At 41.6% G+C, this 17068-nt stretch overlaps 2 protein-coding genes across 2 annotated transcripts; one reads left to right on the top strand and one right to left on the bottom strand.

The window, feature by feature from the left end:
• Positions 1–268: 268 nt before the first annotated feature.
• pnkd (PNKD metallo-beta-lactamase domain containing) lies at positions 269–12911 on the bottom strand. The gene is made up of 10 exons (XM_061841217.1): positions 12834–12911; positions 10129–10288; positions 9570–9685; positions 9053–9165; positions 7991–8049; positions 6587–6679; positions 6091–6254; positions 4659–4745; positions 4330–4445; positions 269–2192 (listed from the first exon to the last, which is right to left on the bottom strand). The coding sequence occupies exons 2-10, from the start codon at positions 10281–10283 to the stop codon at positions 2019–2021; spliced, it is 1077 nt and encodes a 358-aa protein (XP_061697201.1). The 5' UTR covers positions 10284–10288; positions 12834–12911; the 3' UTR covers positions 269–2018.
• Positions 10382–17034, top strand: LOC133512023 (protein lifeguard 3-like). The gene is made up of 12 exons (XM_061841218.1): positions 10382–10861; positions 12250–12517; positions 12602–12669; positions 12743–12807; positions 12900–12953; positions 14267–14317; positions 14397–14436; positions 14535–14572; positions 14668–14755; positions 15082–15177; positions 15302–15355; positions 16715–17034. Exons 2-12 carry the CDS (start codon positions 12268–12270, stop codon positions 16862–16864), a joined length of 954 nt encoding a protein of 317 aa, XP_061697202.1. The 5' UTR covers positions 10382–10861; positions 12250–12267; the 3' UTR covers positions 16865–17034.
• Positions 17035–17068: the final 34 nt, after the last annotated feature.

Genomic DNA, 17068 nt, shown 5'->3' with positions numbered 1-17068 from the left:
ATTCATGTACACGATCAAATTTAAAATAGTATTGCCGCAATGCTCATTTCAGTGTTTGAAGTTACGCAATAGTATCATATCCCACTTTTTTTTTTTGTTTTGTTTAATTTGACTGAATTGCAAAAGGAATCAAGTCTTTGCCATTTGACAGTGTGCTGTCATGATTTATAAAAGTTTTATCGTTTGTAGAAGAGCTCATATTTGCTATTTGAGTTGAGTGGAGCTGAAGGAGCAAAGTCAGCTGTCAGGCTCGAAAGCGCACAAAAGGCAACAAAACAGCTTGTACACAGTTCGAACGGAAAAGTTTACTTGGAACATTTCCTCATTAAAACATAACCTAAAGTCAAACTGTTTCCCGAGCGGTGGTGTTCTGAACTCAAACGTATGCAAATCAAGACGTGCAACAGCATCAAACAACCAGAATAACATTTTAGTCAACAGTCACCAGGGGACACCGCTTTCGTTTTTAACTTCTATAGCAGAAACACAAATCTGAAATATTTTCACGTCTTCCAGGTTCCCCCACAGAAACAGACTGCATGATATTATCTTAATGAGTCAACTAAAACGTTAAACTCTATTATACAGAGGCGTATGCATCACTGTACAACAAAACCGTCAAATATACAATCTATCAAAAAATGTACGAAGGTTCTGCCTAAAAATGCTGTTTTATAAAAGCATTCCGTAGAGACGGCACGACGTTTTCCTCTTCCTATTGCATTAAATTCAATATTAAACTAACTGAGGCCCACTGATTATTTACCATTTTTGAATGTGTAGTATGTTCTCAATAAACAGATTTTTTTTCCACGTAAAAAAAGGCCCCTAAAAAGCAAGCGTAAAGACCACCGTGATAAAAAGGGAACACGTGCATTTGATCATTCCTGTGGAAAACATTGATCAATACTAATATGCATTAACTCATATCGATGCCACACACAACTGAAATGTACCTAATGCAGTACAAGAAAAATGTAGTGATAAGACAAAAGAAGTTAACAATTTGAAGACTGATGACAAACAGCAAACAAAACAGTGCAATACAATTTTTATAGAGGGGAATCTGCATGTGTGTGGGGGGGGTGGTGGGGGGTTGACAGTGCTAAATGTCTCTTCTTAAAGTGATGAAATGGATGATTTTTAGTATGTTAATAATGAAAAAACGGCACCCGACATGGACCCATGCGTTGTTTCACCACAAAACATGATTTTGACCTATACAGCTTTTTGTAACTCTTGCTATGAAAATCCTCTCAAGGGATTTGTTTTCGAGAAGAAGCAGGAAGTGACGTACATGGCAGGACCACCCTCAAGTGGAGTCGATTGTTTCTATTAGTTTTGCCTCCGTGAAGGTAGCTCGTTGTTGCGTTTATCACTGCCGCGCGAAGGTGGATCGGGCGGGGAGGTGGTATGGCCGTGAGCCGCATGTCATCTAAATATGGCTCAAAACAATAGGGAAATATTGCCCCGGACGCTTCACTCGGTTGCGAGATGTTTTCTTCTAAAAGAGCTTCCGTGTCTGAAGGTAGCTACAGTAGCGGCCACAGCGTGTTTTCAATGGCGAATGTCCGGGGTGACGTCACGGGCAGTAGACCGCTTGGATGTCGAATGACACTTCCGCAACTTTGCGCATGGATGACGCACTCTCCGCTGATATTTATTTTTTCGTATAGACATTGAAGTCAATAATCTTATATGAATTTTTCATTTCAATATCTATTTTAGAATGTTTATACGGATGACAGTAGAGCTTTAAGGTGCATTCATAACTATATGATCACAATGTGTACATGGAAATTGAATATTATAATGGTATTATAATAAATAATAATGACATTGAATAGATGGGCGCATAGTTAGTGATGAAAGCTGGGGGGGTAAAAAAAATGGACTGGCCATATTTGGATCGGTTCTTCTACCGCAAAGATCAGCGCGTGTTTAACCATTAGCAACCATGATAGTTCTGTATGGCTTCCATCCGCACCATTCAGTTATCCGTTTTCAGCCACATTTAATCATCTCCTGTTGTATTGGTCTTTGCGCTTGCGCAGCTCCTCCAGCACGCGGGCCCGAAACCGAGTCCAGTCCTCGTCGTCCAGCTGCTGGAGGCCCAGTGCCAGATGGAGCTCCGTACAGTGGCTACGCAGGAAAGGATTGTACGCCTTCTCGTCTCCAACGGTTGAGGGACACTGAAAAGCAAGCGGATGATTGGATTGAGGAGAGTCAGGAGAACACAAAACGCTGAGTCAGCAATAACTGAAGGGTTGTGTTATGTTGTAATAACCAAATACTATACTCAACTCTCAAATCAAGAGCATTTGAACCGATTGAATCTGAAAATGAGCACTGCCTGAAGTTATTGACATTTTACACATTATTTTGGCACACTTCATATTCAAGTCTTCAAAATATTTGGTGTACTGATGTTTTTGAGGTCCTCTTGTTATGTAGTGTACTCTATGGTCTAATCACCCCGTCATCTTCCAAATTATACTGAGAGTCAAGTTGGGGGATGTAATAAAATGTTTTTTTTTTAAATTAACATTAAACTGTGCTCTTAATCTTCAACACCCCAACGTAACAAATAATTCAGGTTGTGAAATGCCTCCGTGGAAAAATATTGTCTCTAGTTACAAAGGAAATTCAGGATATGAAAGAAAAAAAATAAGAGGTGGATTCGCAGCCCCCAAATTCCACCAAACGTAAACATCCTAAATCTTGGTTTGTGTGGTGTGATAGAGCTCCTCTCCCATTGGGTATCACCGTCGCGTTTTCCTGGCACCCCATTGGCTAGGAGGGACGTCAATCTTTACCCATGATGCTTTGCATTTCCTTGGGACACTAGCACACATTGGAAAAGTACAACTTTTTTGTTTGTTTTTTGCAAGTTTATTCATCGTTTTTCACCCTGGGCCCAAAGAAACTTTAGTGGAATTCAGTGGTTGTGCGTTGTTTTCTCTCAACTATCAAACATTTGCCTCCTCCTCCTCCGTCCCCAACGATGCCTTTTGCTTATCACTCACCCTTCTCTTCAAGCATAGTCTCCCAACGCCAAAGGTAAATGAACAGAATTTTTATTATTCTTTACATTATATACTTTGAATGCTTATTTTCGGCGAGGTGGGGGCTTGGAATGAATTCGGCTATTTACATGTAAAATACACTTCTACTTACAATACATTGACAGGTTAGAGAAGAAAGAAACGACTTCCGGAACGGATTAATTTCATAAGTAGAGGTACCACTGTATATAATTTCAATCAGTGCAGTGTATTTGGGTAATATCACCAATCGATTCGTCAGTCGGCTGATTTAATCGGCTGGTTTTAACGCTTTTTAAAGCACTCAGAACAATCCAGCTATACCCTATTAAACGTTGATCTATTATTAATCTCTCAAGAAACAGTAAATGCTGCAAAGTGTCAAAAGTCCTGCAGAATGACATCCTTGCGCCGTGTGTCCACTATGTGGCGCTCTGACTCCATTCAATCCAATAAGCATCTTTCCTGAGATGATGTGGTTTTCCCACTTCTCGCATGCTTGTGGTGAACACCTCCAACGTTTACAACAACAACGGCGGATTATTGTTGTGTTTGAGATGCAGAAGCTTATGACCACGACGTTGCAAAGCCTTCTGCCACCGTTAGCAACAAATGGAGATGGAGGAGAGCAACCAGGAGAAAGTTTTTGCCAAGTTTCAGCAATTAGATGTGGATGCGCATATTTTCTTAGGTACAATTTTTTTTCCTTTTTTTTTTTTTTCGGCTTGTCCCGTTAGGGGTCGCCACAGCGTAACATCTCATATGAACGCTCATATTTGTTTAGCACAGTTTTTATATTGATGCGCAATACAGTTCAACAGAATCATGAGCTAAGCACACTGACAAACTGCATAACATTATGGTACATTTCAATATTAAACATACTTTTTCGGAATCAAAATTTAATTAACACAAGCTGACAAGGCTCAAAAAATTAAAATTAAAAATAAAAAAAAATTAAATATTGCATTACGTGGATCGTGACCGTGGTACTCGGAGAGCTAAGTATTTTTTTGAGGTGGTACTTCAAGTCTGAACACCACTGCCTTGACATTTTTGTTCATCACACTCATAAACATGCAGATACGGACCAACCAACACATGCATAAATATTATCATTGTCTCTTAGCTTGGGCAGATGTTTTCATGCAAATTGGGAGGTGTGAAAACAATTTGCAGTTTCACACCGACACCCCTGACACACCGACTCGATGACAAGGACTTCATTCCGGAATCTAGAAAATGAAAATCTTTGCGTGGCGTAACACGAGTGTATCGCTCTCACCGTGCAGCGCTTCTCATCTCGTTGCTGCAGCACCCACTGATATTTGCTTTCCCTGGCTGGGTTCCGTGGCTCCACCTCGGCAGCGAACAGCAGATTGTCGACGGCGTACTCGTGACCTGAGGGTGGGGGGGACAGTGTACAGGCATTCATGTGACTCGAACTTAAACAAGCATCGCCTAGCAGCATATTACCACGTAACGCTCTGCGCTGAAAACTGACAGCATTTGTTGAATAATTACGGCTTTGCTCTGAACACAAAGTGTGTTTGTGCGTATCCGCAACATGTTTAACAGTCATGAGAGTTGCGTGTGCGTCAGCGAGCTTCATACCGGGCCAGAGGAGAGTGTCATCATTCAAAGAGCTGACCGTGTCGAGCGATGACAGCATTGTTCTGGCGCTGCCTTCAAACATCCTCCCTTGAAACAACAGAAACACACTTAACTCGAGAAGCTTTTTCTTTTGATTACATTTCTCTATTCAGGCTCTCGTCGGGTGTGCCTGAGAGCATGACAACTTCATTAGGGAGGCCAGGAAGAGCAGATGGAACTCAAAAGCTGAGAGTACCTTGTTTATATGTTCCACTTAGGTTGTTTTTAAATATTATATTTCGAGTTGACATGATTCATCGAGTAACTCGAATGATTTGATGACAAAAAACACACAAACACACTAATGTTACTGCACTCACGTAACTCAGTGTACAAATAAGTTGCCACGATGGCGGTGTCCCTAGAAAGAATAGTGTGGAAATGACACAAAACTTCCAAAATTCACACTTACAAATGAAGTATGGGACGGCGGCAATTTGTCTCCGGCAGAGGTGAACTAATTTATAACAATAATATGTTGACAATCACCAAAACAAGGCATCAACGTTAGCCTTGCCTAATATAGCCTATCACTCCTGTTTAGAACCAATTGGAACGGCTGAATAAGTATCACGTGATCATGCAACACTTTTGAGTTCAGAAGATTAACATAATCTTTGTGTGTGTGGTATATACTCTTTTGAGATTATTGGAATGCGCCATACAAAACAAACAAGATGATTCAGGAACTATGTTTTCATTTTTAGGTGCAGGGTCTGTCATAGATTTAAAAAAAATATTTTAAGATTTGAAAAATCCTTATGTGTGTCATTCTGCTATACCGAAGACACATTCAACTTTGTCATCATCTTTTTTTTTTTAAATGTAGAATGATTCCAAAATGGTGGCATGGTGGAAACAGCTGGTAAAGCATTGGCCTCACACTTCTGAGGACTCAGGTTCGATCCCGGCCACCGCCTGTGTGGGGTTTGCGTGTTCTCCTCGTGCCTGCGTGGGTTTTCTCCGGGCACTCCGTTTTCCTCCCACATCCCAAAAACATGCATCATTAATTGGACACTCTAAAATTGCCCCTAGGTGTGATTGTAAGTGTGGCTGTTTATCTCTATGTGCCCTGCGATTGGCTGGCAACCAGTTCAGGGTGTACCCCGCCTCCTGCCCGTTGACAGCTGGGATCGGCTCCAGCACTCCCTGTGACCCTCGTGAGGATAAGCGGCAAAGAAAATGGATGGATGATTCCAAACTTGGGACTTTTCCTACCTTTTACACACTCTTTTCTCATGGCTCACTGCCACTGTGGCAATTTACTTCTAAACAGAGTCGTGCATGAATCTCCGGAAATATTAGTCTGTGTGGATAACTTCAAATATGACCGCTTGCTTTGAGTTTTTTTTTTTTTTATCCCAGTGTTTGAGTTAATGAATTAAGGACTTACCGCATCCTGAGAGGAACACCAGGTCACCGGAAAAAAGGCTGGAGGGAGCACCGAGTGGCTGGCCATCCAGCAGGTAGATCATGTGGCCCACCGTGTGACCCGGCGTAAAGAGGGCCTTAAAGTCCAAACAGCCGACTGTTACCGAGTCTTTGTGTGACAGGGGGCTGACAAAACACAAAGAAAAGAACGACACACCATCACCATTGAAGATGCTGTATCGCAGACTTGGATAAGGAAACGGAATCAAATTTGTTATTATTCAGCACAGTAACTAGGAAGCAGACACCATTAGCGCAAAAAAAGCTGAAAATCATATATTCATAGGAGAAAAAGTGTCATTGTCTACCTTATCAAAAGACAGTTACAATCTGCACCGAAGTAATGTTTATCAGACCATAATAATTCACTTGAAGTTAGCCGTTATGTGATTTTTTTTTCTTGTCTCCGGGTGTGTACTTTGTTCATGTGTTACTATTTTGAGGAAACTTCAACTTACTGCGTCAGGCCAGGAATATTATCAGCTGCATTTCCATAAACTTTACACGAGCCATGAAGCCGTTTCAGTAACTTGTTCCCCCCACTGTGGTCCCTGCAGATAATGCAGACAAGCAGCAACTCCGTGTGGTGATTTGACTCGAAAGTTCCCTTTAACATGCCGAGTTGATTTGCGAAGGAGAGCAAGAATATTTGGTCAAAATTGATATACTCTAAAATGACTGGGGGTAGTTAATCTACAGAGCTCGTGCACGTGACGTCACCATTTTCACGGCGCCATAATGCCGGTCAAACAGAGCTGCTCGAAATTGTGGGAGACATTGAACCGGAGAAGAATATTTACAATATCAGAGACCTGTTGTGTTGTTGGTTGTCACAACAGACGAGACAGATATTCTATGGAATACCATCTGAAAAGACCAGAAAATATCAATTGATTTCGGCAATTAAACATGATGGATGGTGCCCAAACAAAATACACACACATCTGTATATCACTTCATTTCAGGTAGGTAGTATTCTTCTCAATCTCAAATTACCAAAAAGTATTTATAATGCCAAGTTGGTTCATTTGAGAACGATGCGTGTTAAAACAAAAAAAAATGTCTGTCGCAGAGGTTTACGGAGGTTAAGTGTGGCCGGAATCGCTTCCATGTATGTTCCATGGAGACGACTTGGTCCTCTTTTTTTTTTTTTTGCCAATCATAGTTAATGGATGCAAGTTTGTGTAAAACCAGGGGTCATTTATTTGAATATTGGTATTTGTATTGAATACTAGCTTAAAAGATCGATGGATTCCGGCAAAGGTTAACGTGTCGCTGAACGCAAGCCTTCAAAACTGTCACTATGTGGGATTTATTCCTGATGAGAACAGATCCAGCAACAAAGTATTCGTAAGCGTCCAGACATTTATACGTTTTCAAACTTTTCAGTGTAAATCTCCACGAATTACTTACCAGATTCAAGTGTATATCCAGTTGTCCAAGACAAGCGGAAGCGCGTTAACAGTCCAATTTCTTATCGGCGAAAACATCGATTTCGGCATTAAATACGTGTCCTCTATGCCGAGTTTATGTGATTTTTCCACGTAGTGTCATTTATTTTCACCTTCCAAATGTCTGACGGTATCGGACAAGACTCTGGGCGTTGTGCTACAAGACACATTTCCGTGTCGTCTCCAACCGACTTAGCATTGAGCAATGCTTAGCTTGACCGGCAATATGGCGAGGTAAACAAGTCACATGATTTTGTCACTTATGAAGCTTGATAGTGCACAGTATAAACACTACATGGACACAGATATTTTAAAAAAAGAGAGTTATTTTAGATTTTCAAATTTGCAGTGCGTACTATTTATCCACATTTGTTATTTTTACAGTGCAATGTTAAAAATAACTGAACTGACCAGTGCTTGTGCGTACAGAGGATGGCTTCTAGCATCACTCCCTCCTCCTGAAGGACTCTCTGAAAGTTGAGAAAGGTGATAACCTTCAGTGGATGGCAGATGACTTGGTTATTGACGCTATGAATAAATAAATATGAATAGAATGTGAATATGAATCCATTTTCTATCGGGCTCGTCATTATCATCGTGGATGAATTTGAGCTGATACCAGCTGATGAGGACGAGAAGCTGTTTTTTTTTTTTGTATCTTTGACAGTAATGTAAGCTAAATATTAAATTCAGAATGGGGACACATACTTCACTTGTATCATGTCTTTTCCTCATTACAGGCAAGGCCAAGTTTTTCCATTGTGACAACTTTACATCACCTCAGTGATTCCCAAACAGTGTGCCGGGATACATTAGTGTGCCGTGAGTGCTCTTCAAGTGTGCCGTGGGAAGTTATCCAATTTTATGTAATTGCTTAAAAAAAAGAAATAATGTATCTTTATTCATCTATTTATGCCAGTGAGGCACAATGACAGACCAAACAAAAAATCCTCTTCTATTAGATGGCAGCAAGTACATACAGTAATTAATCGATCCATTTTTAGTGACATTTACTTTTGTTGATGTGCCATGGAATTTTTCAATTGTAAAATATGCGTCTTGGCTCTATAAAGGTTTGAAATCACTGCGGTAGCTAAGCAAACATTGGCAAATATGGCCCGGCGGTTAGTGCATTGGTTTGGTAAACCAGTGGTTGTGAGTTCGTATCTCACTGGGGCTTCTACTACCCAAGAGGGGTTGCGTCAGGAAGGGCATCCGACATAAATACAGTGCCAAACAAACGTGAGCGTCCATCTGAGATATCACGCTGTGGCGATGCCTAACGGGACAAGCCGAAAGTAACTACTATCGTGTGTTACCTTGTGTTTTTTTTTTATTGTTACCCCATGAAAACTTAGTGCAGTGTTCAAGTGGCTCTATCATTTTGCAAGAAAATTAGACTCGAAATAGAAAGGTTGTGCTGCTTTCTACATAACAGTACGCTCATAATATATAAACTTGGGACGCAGTCACCTGAACAGTTTGAGGGTCTGCTGGGTCTACAACCGCTGCAACACCAGAGGTGGTGTCAACGATGAGATAGCTGTAGTTGTCCGACAGCACAGAGATGGGGATGATTTTCATACCTGGTGGAAGGGAAAAGGACAAAATGCACAATAATCTATTGGATGGGATAGAGCTCCCCCTTTATTTTCTCTCGCACCTCATTAAGGTCAAAGGTGAGCTGGAACCTATCCCTGCCATCCAATCACAGGGCACATATTGAATAACAACCAATGACACTTATGGACTATTTTAAGTTTTCAATGCACCTAACATGCATGTTTTCGGACTGCGAGACAGAGCTGGAGTATCTGAAAAGAACGCACACAAACACATTGAGAACACGCAGACGCCACACAGAATGACCCGAGCATCCAAGCAAGAATCAAAACCTGAACCTCAGGTTTCCAAGACAGATGCGCTCAGCATCAGTCCACTGTACCGCGCTCGTCAACTGCGACCAGCACGAAACACGTCGACATCATACCACTAAACTGGACGGGCAGAACCGTTGAGTGTCCAGTTGGGTGGCGTTCCCGGGCTTTCCTCATTTGCCTCTTGTAAAACATGTAGCCGAGACTGGTCTTGGTGTACAGCGTGTACCTGGCCCAGGAACCACAAGAATAAGTTAGATTTTAGAGTTAGATTTTGAGCTAAAAAAATAAATGAAAAAACAAATGACGTGGCCATTGTAACAACATGTAATTTATAATTAGAATACCTATTTAATACATCAAAATAAGATATGCGTGGCAGTACTACTACTCCCACAATAGTAATATTATTTTCACATTACATTACTATGTTGTGGCCGTAGCGAAAATGTTCGACCGCAACTCTAAAAATGAAGACACGAAAGGATAGAGTGACAGAGTATGTTAAAATAGCTGCTGCGACGACCTTTAAACGTAGACAATTCTTGAAGTAATGTTGTTAAATGACATTTACGCTAAATGTTGCTAGCCAGGCTAAAGCCAACCAACCAGACGAACGCACCACATTAACACTTCAACATTTCCGCATGCTTGAAGTGACACGAAACTTACGCGATTCTGAATAACGGCTTCTCAGTGCGAGCCATTATCTTGCTACTTATTTTTCGCCACAAAAGTTGCCCGGAGCGTCTGAAACGGACAAACAAACATAGCGAGACGAAGGATGCGATGACAGCTACCGGAAGGATCCAGTCAGGAAGCGCCATCACGCCTGAAACAGGAAGTACACGATGACGTCACGTATGGCGTTATCCGTCCAAAATTAAAAAAGAAAATAAAAGAATAAATATATAAAACGGGAAGCTTCTTTCTTTTTCTACATGTTTTAGAGTGACTTTACTATACAGTAGTCTTTTCTTGACATTTCCTTACTATTATTTTCGTTATTACCTTTGTTGTTGCTGTTGTTATTATTATTTACTCACTATCCCAGATTAAAATCTATTTTAAAAAGATGTGTATACAGTACATGACTGCTAGGATCTTGTAAGAATTTTGTTACAAGACATTTAAAACTGTGACGACATGGCAAGGTCAGGTTACTTTTGCCTTTATTGCATAATTATTATTGGAAATACAGCGCCGTCATGAATTAGGCTTGTGATGAAGCACTTCTAAAAAAATATTTTCCTCAAAACCAACACTTCCTTTAAAAAGAATAAGAGTGCCCCTGTGAAACAGGATCACCCAATGTCGACTGGACTAGTGTAAATTACAAAGCACATATCCTGTGACACATTGAGGTGCACATTTTGGAGAGAGGAGAGTGGAGGAGACAAAGCAGGTATGGAACCTCATATATATTCTTATGGTTTTTATTAGCTTCGCAGTCCTTTGCAACATATGTACTTACTGTACTCCACATTTGCAAAAAGGTGGTCAATCTTTGCTTTTAATTGGAGTTTGGCAATAACAGCACCAGTAATAATTGTGACTGATGACCAAATCAGCTTGCTATGAACTGTTTAAAGTCTTTGTAGAGTGAAAATAAGTCTTCTGAATTTGACACGGCACAGAGATGAATGTTGTTAAAGGTCCAGTGTCATCCCTGTAAACATTCTAAAATAGATATAGTGAAAAATACACATAACATTATTCACTTGAATGTCTATACAAAAAAATAAATATCAACATCCAAGTGGGTGCCATATTGGCTGCATCTTCTGTCCGTGATGTCACACTGGGACTTCGCCACTGAAAACATGCTGTGCCACCTACTATGGGAGACGAACACGCCTCTTCTGACACGGAAGCTCTTTACGAAGAAGAGAACATCTCACAGCCGAATGAATCTGACCGTTACCCTATAGTTTCGAGCCAGATTTAAATGATATGCGGATCACGGCCAAACCGGACGTGGCCAAACCACCTCCCCGACCAATCCACCTCCGTGTGGCGGAGATAAGCCACCCAAGCGGGGTCGCGCTCGCCGTGATCGTCCGGGGCGGCACATCGACAGATTTAGCACCCCCCAAAGCCATATACAAAAAGCCATATACACCAATATCATGTTTTGTGGTGATAAAAACTGATGGGTCCATACCGGCTGTCGTTTTTTTCATTAATAACGTACTAAAAATCATGCATTTCATGACAGTGGAATGACCCAGCAAAATTTTTATTTAAAGAAAAAAAAAAGCCCAAAATTGTGAAATATTTGGCCAAAATCCCGCTCACGCAACTGTCAATCAAATACTAGTTGTACGGCCCGGAAAAACAGATGCTACGGTACTTTGTCTTTCTAATGGCTATGCATAAATACAAGTTAGAGCGGGGAAAATAGATCCACTTTCACCTACGGTGGCTGGAACATACAACCCCTGTCAAAAATTTTGCATTAAGTAACACTCACCTGTGGCCTACGGTGGCTGTCATCTGAGACTTAAACAAGCAAACAAAAACATCCTGATCTTTCCATGACAAGCGTGCACTCATGCTGCGATGAGGCACTCTAAAATACCAAAGCCAGCCCTATGCCTCGGTCCACATGTTTACAGTTAAGTTGAAATCCTCCTCGCTCGTCCACTTTTCACTGAGTCACATGCATGCACTCACGGCGCAACAACAAGGCGCTCTGAAGTGGCCACACCGCCGGACTATACAAAGGGAAGATGCTTTTTTTTTGGGGGGGGGGGCATATCTAGCTAACAAATCTCTAAATTCGCATTTCAGGCCACTTAAAGTCCAACGATGACATCTAAATTAGATAATCCTCCATCCTATGAAGACGCACTCCAACATCCCAAGTACGAGCCCTACCACCCCCAGCATGGTTCAGCCGACCCGCCGCCTCCGTCCTACAGTCCTGGCCCTGATATGTATGCCGGCCCGCCTGGCTACTGGGACGAGGTCGGCGCATGGGCAGCGCCTGGCCTCTCGCCATCGGGGCTGCCCACCACAATACCGACTCTGTCCGCCCGGGTGGCCGCGACCAACCCAAGTGAGGAACAAATGTCACCGTGCAGTACGTCGCACCGTTTTATTTGTGCACGCTAATACGTGTTCTCGACTTCTAACTTTGCAGGAGAAATGGAGGATTTGCTAAGTTCGCAGTGGGAAAGTACATCTGTTCGGCATGCTTTCATCAGAAAGGTGGGGGTGCTCTTTTCGTACAACTCATCTTCTTATCTCTAAACTGGGGCTGTTTTGTCTGCTTCTTTGCCAGGTGTACGTAATTTTAGCAGCTCAGCTCAGTGTTACCTTTTCGGTTGTGGCAGTCTTTACATTTGTGTAAGTGTTAAATGCAGGATACATACTCAACGGCCCTGGCGGGGGCGTGCGGTGCCCGCTTTCTGAGTGGTTCTATATCTGCGCTTCTGTAGAGATCCGGTGAAGATGTTTGTCATCAGGTATCCTGGAATCTACTGGGCATCCCTGTGAGTTACAGAATTATTTTTTCATCAGAGATTCTTACATACAAATACATCACAGCATCGATTGGTCTCTCATCCCATTCAACTTTGAAAATACAGTGGAACAATAAATTGATTTATTCCGCTTCCATATTAAATATAAGGGAATGCAGTGAAATGTCAATCCCTAATTGTAACGGGCTGTTATGCAAAGAAACTACAGTGAAGAAAATATGTATTTGAACACCCTGCTATATTGCAAGTTCTCCCACTTACAAATCTTGGAGGGGTCTGAAATTTTCATCGTAGGTGCATGTCCACTGTGAGAGAGATAATCTCACAAGAAAAATTCAGAAATGTGTGATTTTTTTTAACGATCTATTTGTGTGATACAGCTGCAAATAAGTATTTGAACAACTGAGAAAACCAATGTTAATACTACAATAGCCTTTGTTTGCAATTTGAGGTCAAATGTTACCTGTAGTTGTTCACACACCGCAGGAGGGATTTTGGCCCACTCCTCCACACAGATCTTTTCTAGATCAGGCAGGTTCCTGGGCTGTCGCTGTCTTACGGAGCCACTACTTGCTTTTCCTGGCTGTGTGCTTCGGGTCATTATCATGTTGAAAGACCCAGCCACGACCCATCTTCGATTCTCTGACCGAGGGAAAGAGGTTGTTCCCCAAAATCTCACAATACATGCCCGCGGTCATCCTCTCCTTAATACAGTGCAGTCGTCCTGTCCCATGTGAAGAAAAACACCTCCAAAGCATGATGCTACCAGCCCCATGACTAAAATGTTCCATTTTGGTTTCATCTGACCACAAAACTTTCTCCCATGACTCCTCTGTATCATCCAAATGGTCATTGGCAAACCTAAGACGGGCCTTGACATGTGCTGGTTTAAGCAGGGGAACCTTCTGTGTCATGCATGATTTCAAACCATGACATCTTAGTGTATTACCAACAGTCACGTTGGAAACGGTGGTCCCAGCTCTTTTCAGGTCATTGACCAAGTCCTGTCATGTAGTCCTGGGCTGATTCCTCACCTTTCTCAGGATCATTGAGACCCCATGAGGTGATATCATTCATGGAGCTCCACTCCGATGCTGATAGACAGGTGTTCAAATACTTATTTGCAGCTCTATTACACAAATAAATCATTTAAAAAAAATCATGCATTATGATTTCTGGATTATCTCTCACAGTGGACATGCACCTACGAAGAAAATTTCAGACCCCTGCATGATTTCTTAGTGGGAGTACTAGTTGCAATATAGCAGGGTGTTCAAATACTTATTTTCTTCACTGTATATTAGTGTTTCGTCTCTCCATAGGGTGGTGTACTTCATAGTTTACTGCATTCTCATCTGCTGTAAAGAGCCAAGGTACCATGCTTCTTAAAAGTTTGTATCGGTTATGAGTTTGTGTTTATGTACAGTATGCAATTCATTACACCCTGTGTAGGAGGCGCTTTCCATGCAATCTGGTGTTGTTGGGAGTATTCGTGAGTATTCTAGCAGTTTTTTGTCCAGCGGAACCACACAGCAAAACAAAATTAAACATAATGTTAATGTAAAACCTCATGAGATTTTCCTTCTGCAGACTCTGGCCCTGTCTTACGTGTCTGGAACAATCTCAAGGTTTGCTGATGACTTTTTTAACACCTACACACACACACCACAATGTCATCGGCACGTATGTTTTGGTTTTAATCACCCCGCGTGTCTTTTTGCAGCTATTACGAAACAAAAGCGGTCTTTCTCGCCGTGGGAATAACAGCCTTGGTTTGTGTAACTGTCACAGTCTTCTGCTTTCAAACCAAGGTAGATGGAAGTCAAAAGAATGTCTGTGCGGCTCAGCCGCCTGTGGCGTGTCACACAAAGTCTCTGTTGTCGGTGTGGAAGAACGCCTTTGTCTCACATTACAACTGTGAACTGTGTTTCTTTTAAATATTCATGGGATTTTTGGGGAAATATGTGAATCCATCTTTCTGTCTGATGCAACTGAGATGAAAACAAATGTCACATCTTTGCGATCGCGAACTCCGCATCCACTCTTCGAAAGGTTTATGCCTCATTAGAACACAAATTCCAAGGCGCCTTCAAGCCGTTCGCTTTCATGCTGCCGTTCGCATTGCTTCCCATCCCAGGTTGACTTCACTTCCTGCGGCGGATTTCTCTGTATTGCTGCCATTCTGCTCCTCATCATCGGGACTGTGACAGCCATCGTGCTCTCCTTCCACTATGTAAGGCTTCTTTGAGAAAGGATCCTCTCGACTCATGTTTCGCGCCGAAGAAAGCTGCCGCTCGGCAGGGTGCAACCGTGTGACCGATTAACAATTCAGGCTTTTTTCTTGTCCCATTGAAAAGGTGCCTTGGCTTCATATGCTCTATGCTGCCTTTGGAGCCATCGTTTACACCTTGGTGAGTTCCACGTTTCACTCTGGTTCCGTTGTCATTTGTTAAAAATTCCTGTATAGTGAAAATAACTTTCTAGGTTTGACACACCACTGAGGTGATATTTAAAAACCGTGCCGGTACATGATTACATTTTTTTTCCATCCTCTTTGTTAATTCTGTGACATGCACACACTCACGGCCAACGACGAGGCGCTCTTAAGTGCAACATCAGCGCACTATTCAAAGGGGAAGTTATGCAGTATTTTCATATGAAACTGGACTCTCTATCTTTAAAGACCAAGGACCAAGTCCAAAACTTTGGTGTTCTGATTGATTCCAACAGTCATATCAGATCAATCACAAAAACTGCCTTCTACCATCTGAAGAACATATCTAGAGTCAAGAAGGCTTGTATGTGTCAAGCAGACCAGGAAAAGCTCATCCACTATCGACTACTGTAATGGTCTTCTGACTGGACTCTCCCAAAAGAGTATTGAACAGCTTCAGCTCATTCTGAATGCTGAAGCTCACGTTCTGATCAGAATAAAGCGGTCAGAGCATATAACTCCAATCCTAAAGTCCTTGCACTGGCTTGACGTCACCTTTAGAATAGATTTGAAAGTTCTGCTACTGGTGTATAAATCACAAATCGATTTAGGTCCTGAATACATGAAAGAAATGCTTACGGAATACAAACCCAGTAGACCTCTGAGATTGACTGACTCAAATCAAATAGTGGAGCGGAGAGTCCAAAGCAAATATGGCGAAGCAGCATTTAGCTATGATGCTGCACACAAATGGAATAAGTTGCCAACAGAGTTGAGGTAAGCCCCAAGTGTGAATGTTTTTAAATGCAGGTTCAAAATTTTTTTTTTTAAAATTGTCTTTTAAAAAAAAAATGTATATATTTTGTCATTTTTATTGTTTTTAATCCCATTTTAAATGTTTTATCTCTTTGTTTTCAAGTTCTTTTAATCATGTAAATGCGCTATACAAATAAATTTGCTTTATTTTGCTTATAGCAAGCTAGCATCTTGTAATTGTACCGAGAAGCGTTGATGCTAAAAAAGACGCGTGAGTGCTTTGTGGGGGAGGGTTGATGCAAACCAGTTTTGGCCACTAAACAAAATTAAAATGGTGCAAATTTCCATTTAATTTAAAGTTCTCAATCCTAACACGTTTTCAGAAATTCTGAATGTACGTGATGATGTGTTCAGGCGCAAATCTTGTGAATTCACTTAACAGTGTCATAAATCTTTGTGTTTTATCCTGGGACCACGTGAGAACACAACTTCACCGAAATGAAAAATGTTCACATCTCTTCGGGCCTTTCAACTTTCATTCTTTTAACACGACTGCTGTGTTGTATTCCTTCCATGTTAGTTTTTAGTATACAACACGCAGCTTCTCATCGGAAACCGGGAGTTGGCGATAAGCCCAGAGGAGTACATTTACGGCGCATTGTCTCTCTACATTGACATTGTTCACATTTTCCTCTTCATCCTCCAAATCAGTGGCTCTGCTACTGAATAAACTCTGGAGAGAGCTGAACACACACACCCCGTGGAGTTTGGACTGACATTGTTTTGTAAAGAATAACTCAACTATTGTAAAGAATGTTCCATTGCCAGGAGTGAATGCTTTGTCGTCCTTGCTGTTTTGCCGCCAACACTCGTGCACTTTCGGCGATTGCTTTTGTACATGAACAACGACAGCTGACACTCGTCATAGAAACCA

The sequence above is a fragment of the Syngnathoides biaculeatus genome, chromosome 14 (genome assembly GCF_019802595.1).
Source record: "Syngnathoides biaculeatus isolate LvHL_M chromosome 14, ASM1980259v1, whole genome shotgun sequence".
In the NCBI taxonomy this organism is placed as follows: Eukaryota; Metazoa; Chordata; class Actinopteri; order Syngnathiformes; family Syngnathidae; genus Syngnathoides; species Syngnathoides biaculeatus.
The sequence above is the reverse complement of the archived record's forward strand: the minus strand, read 5'-3'. Positions and strand labels throughout refer to the sequence as shown.

Bases quoted from the DNA above. Each gene is read 5' to 3' on its own strand.
- pnkd (XM_061841217.1), bottom strand. From the start codon at position 10,283: ATGGCGCTTCCTGACTGGATCCTTCCGGTAGCTGTCATCGCATCCTTC. The intron at 6,680-7,990 runs GTCAGTTCAGTT...CATTATCTGCAG, and splicing joins CTCTGTACGCACAAGCACTG to GGACCACAGTGGGGGGAACA. The intron at 4,446-4,658 runs GTATGAAGCTCG...CCCCACCCTCAG, and splicing joins TGACACTCTCCTCTGGCCCG to GTCACGAGTACGCCGTCGAC.
- LOC133512023 (XM_061841218.1), top strand. From the start codon at position 12,268: ATGACATCTAAATTAGATAATCCTCCATCCTATGAAGACGCACTCCAA. The intron at 14,318-14,396 runs GTACCATGCTTC...CACCCTGTGTAG, and splicing joins ATCTGCTGTAAAGAGCCAAG to GAGGCGCTTTCCATGCAATC. The intron at 15,356-16,714 runs GTGAGTTCCACG...CTTCCATGTTAG, and splicing joins GAGCCATCGTTTACACCTTG to TTTTTAGTATACAACACGCA.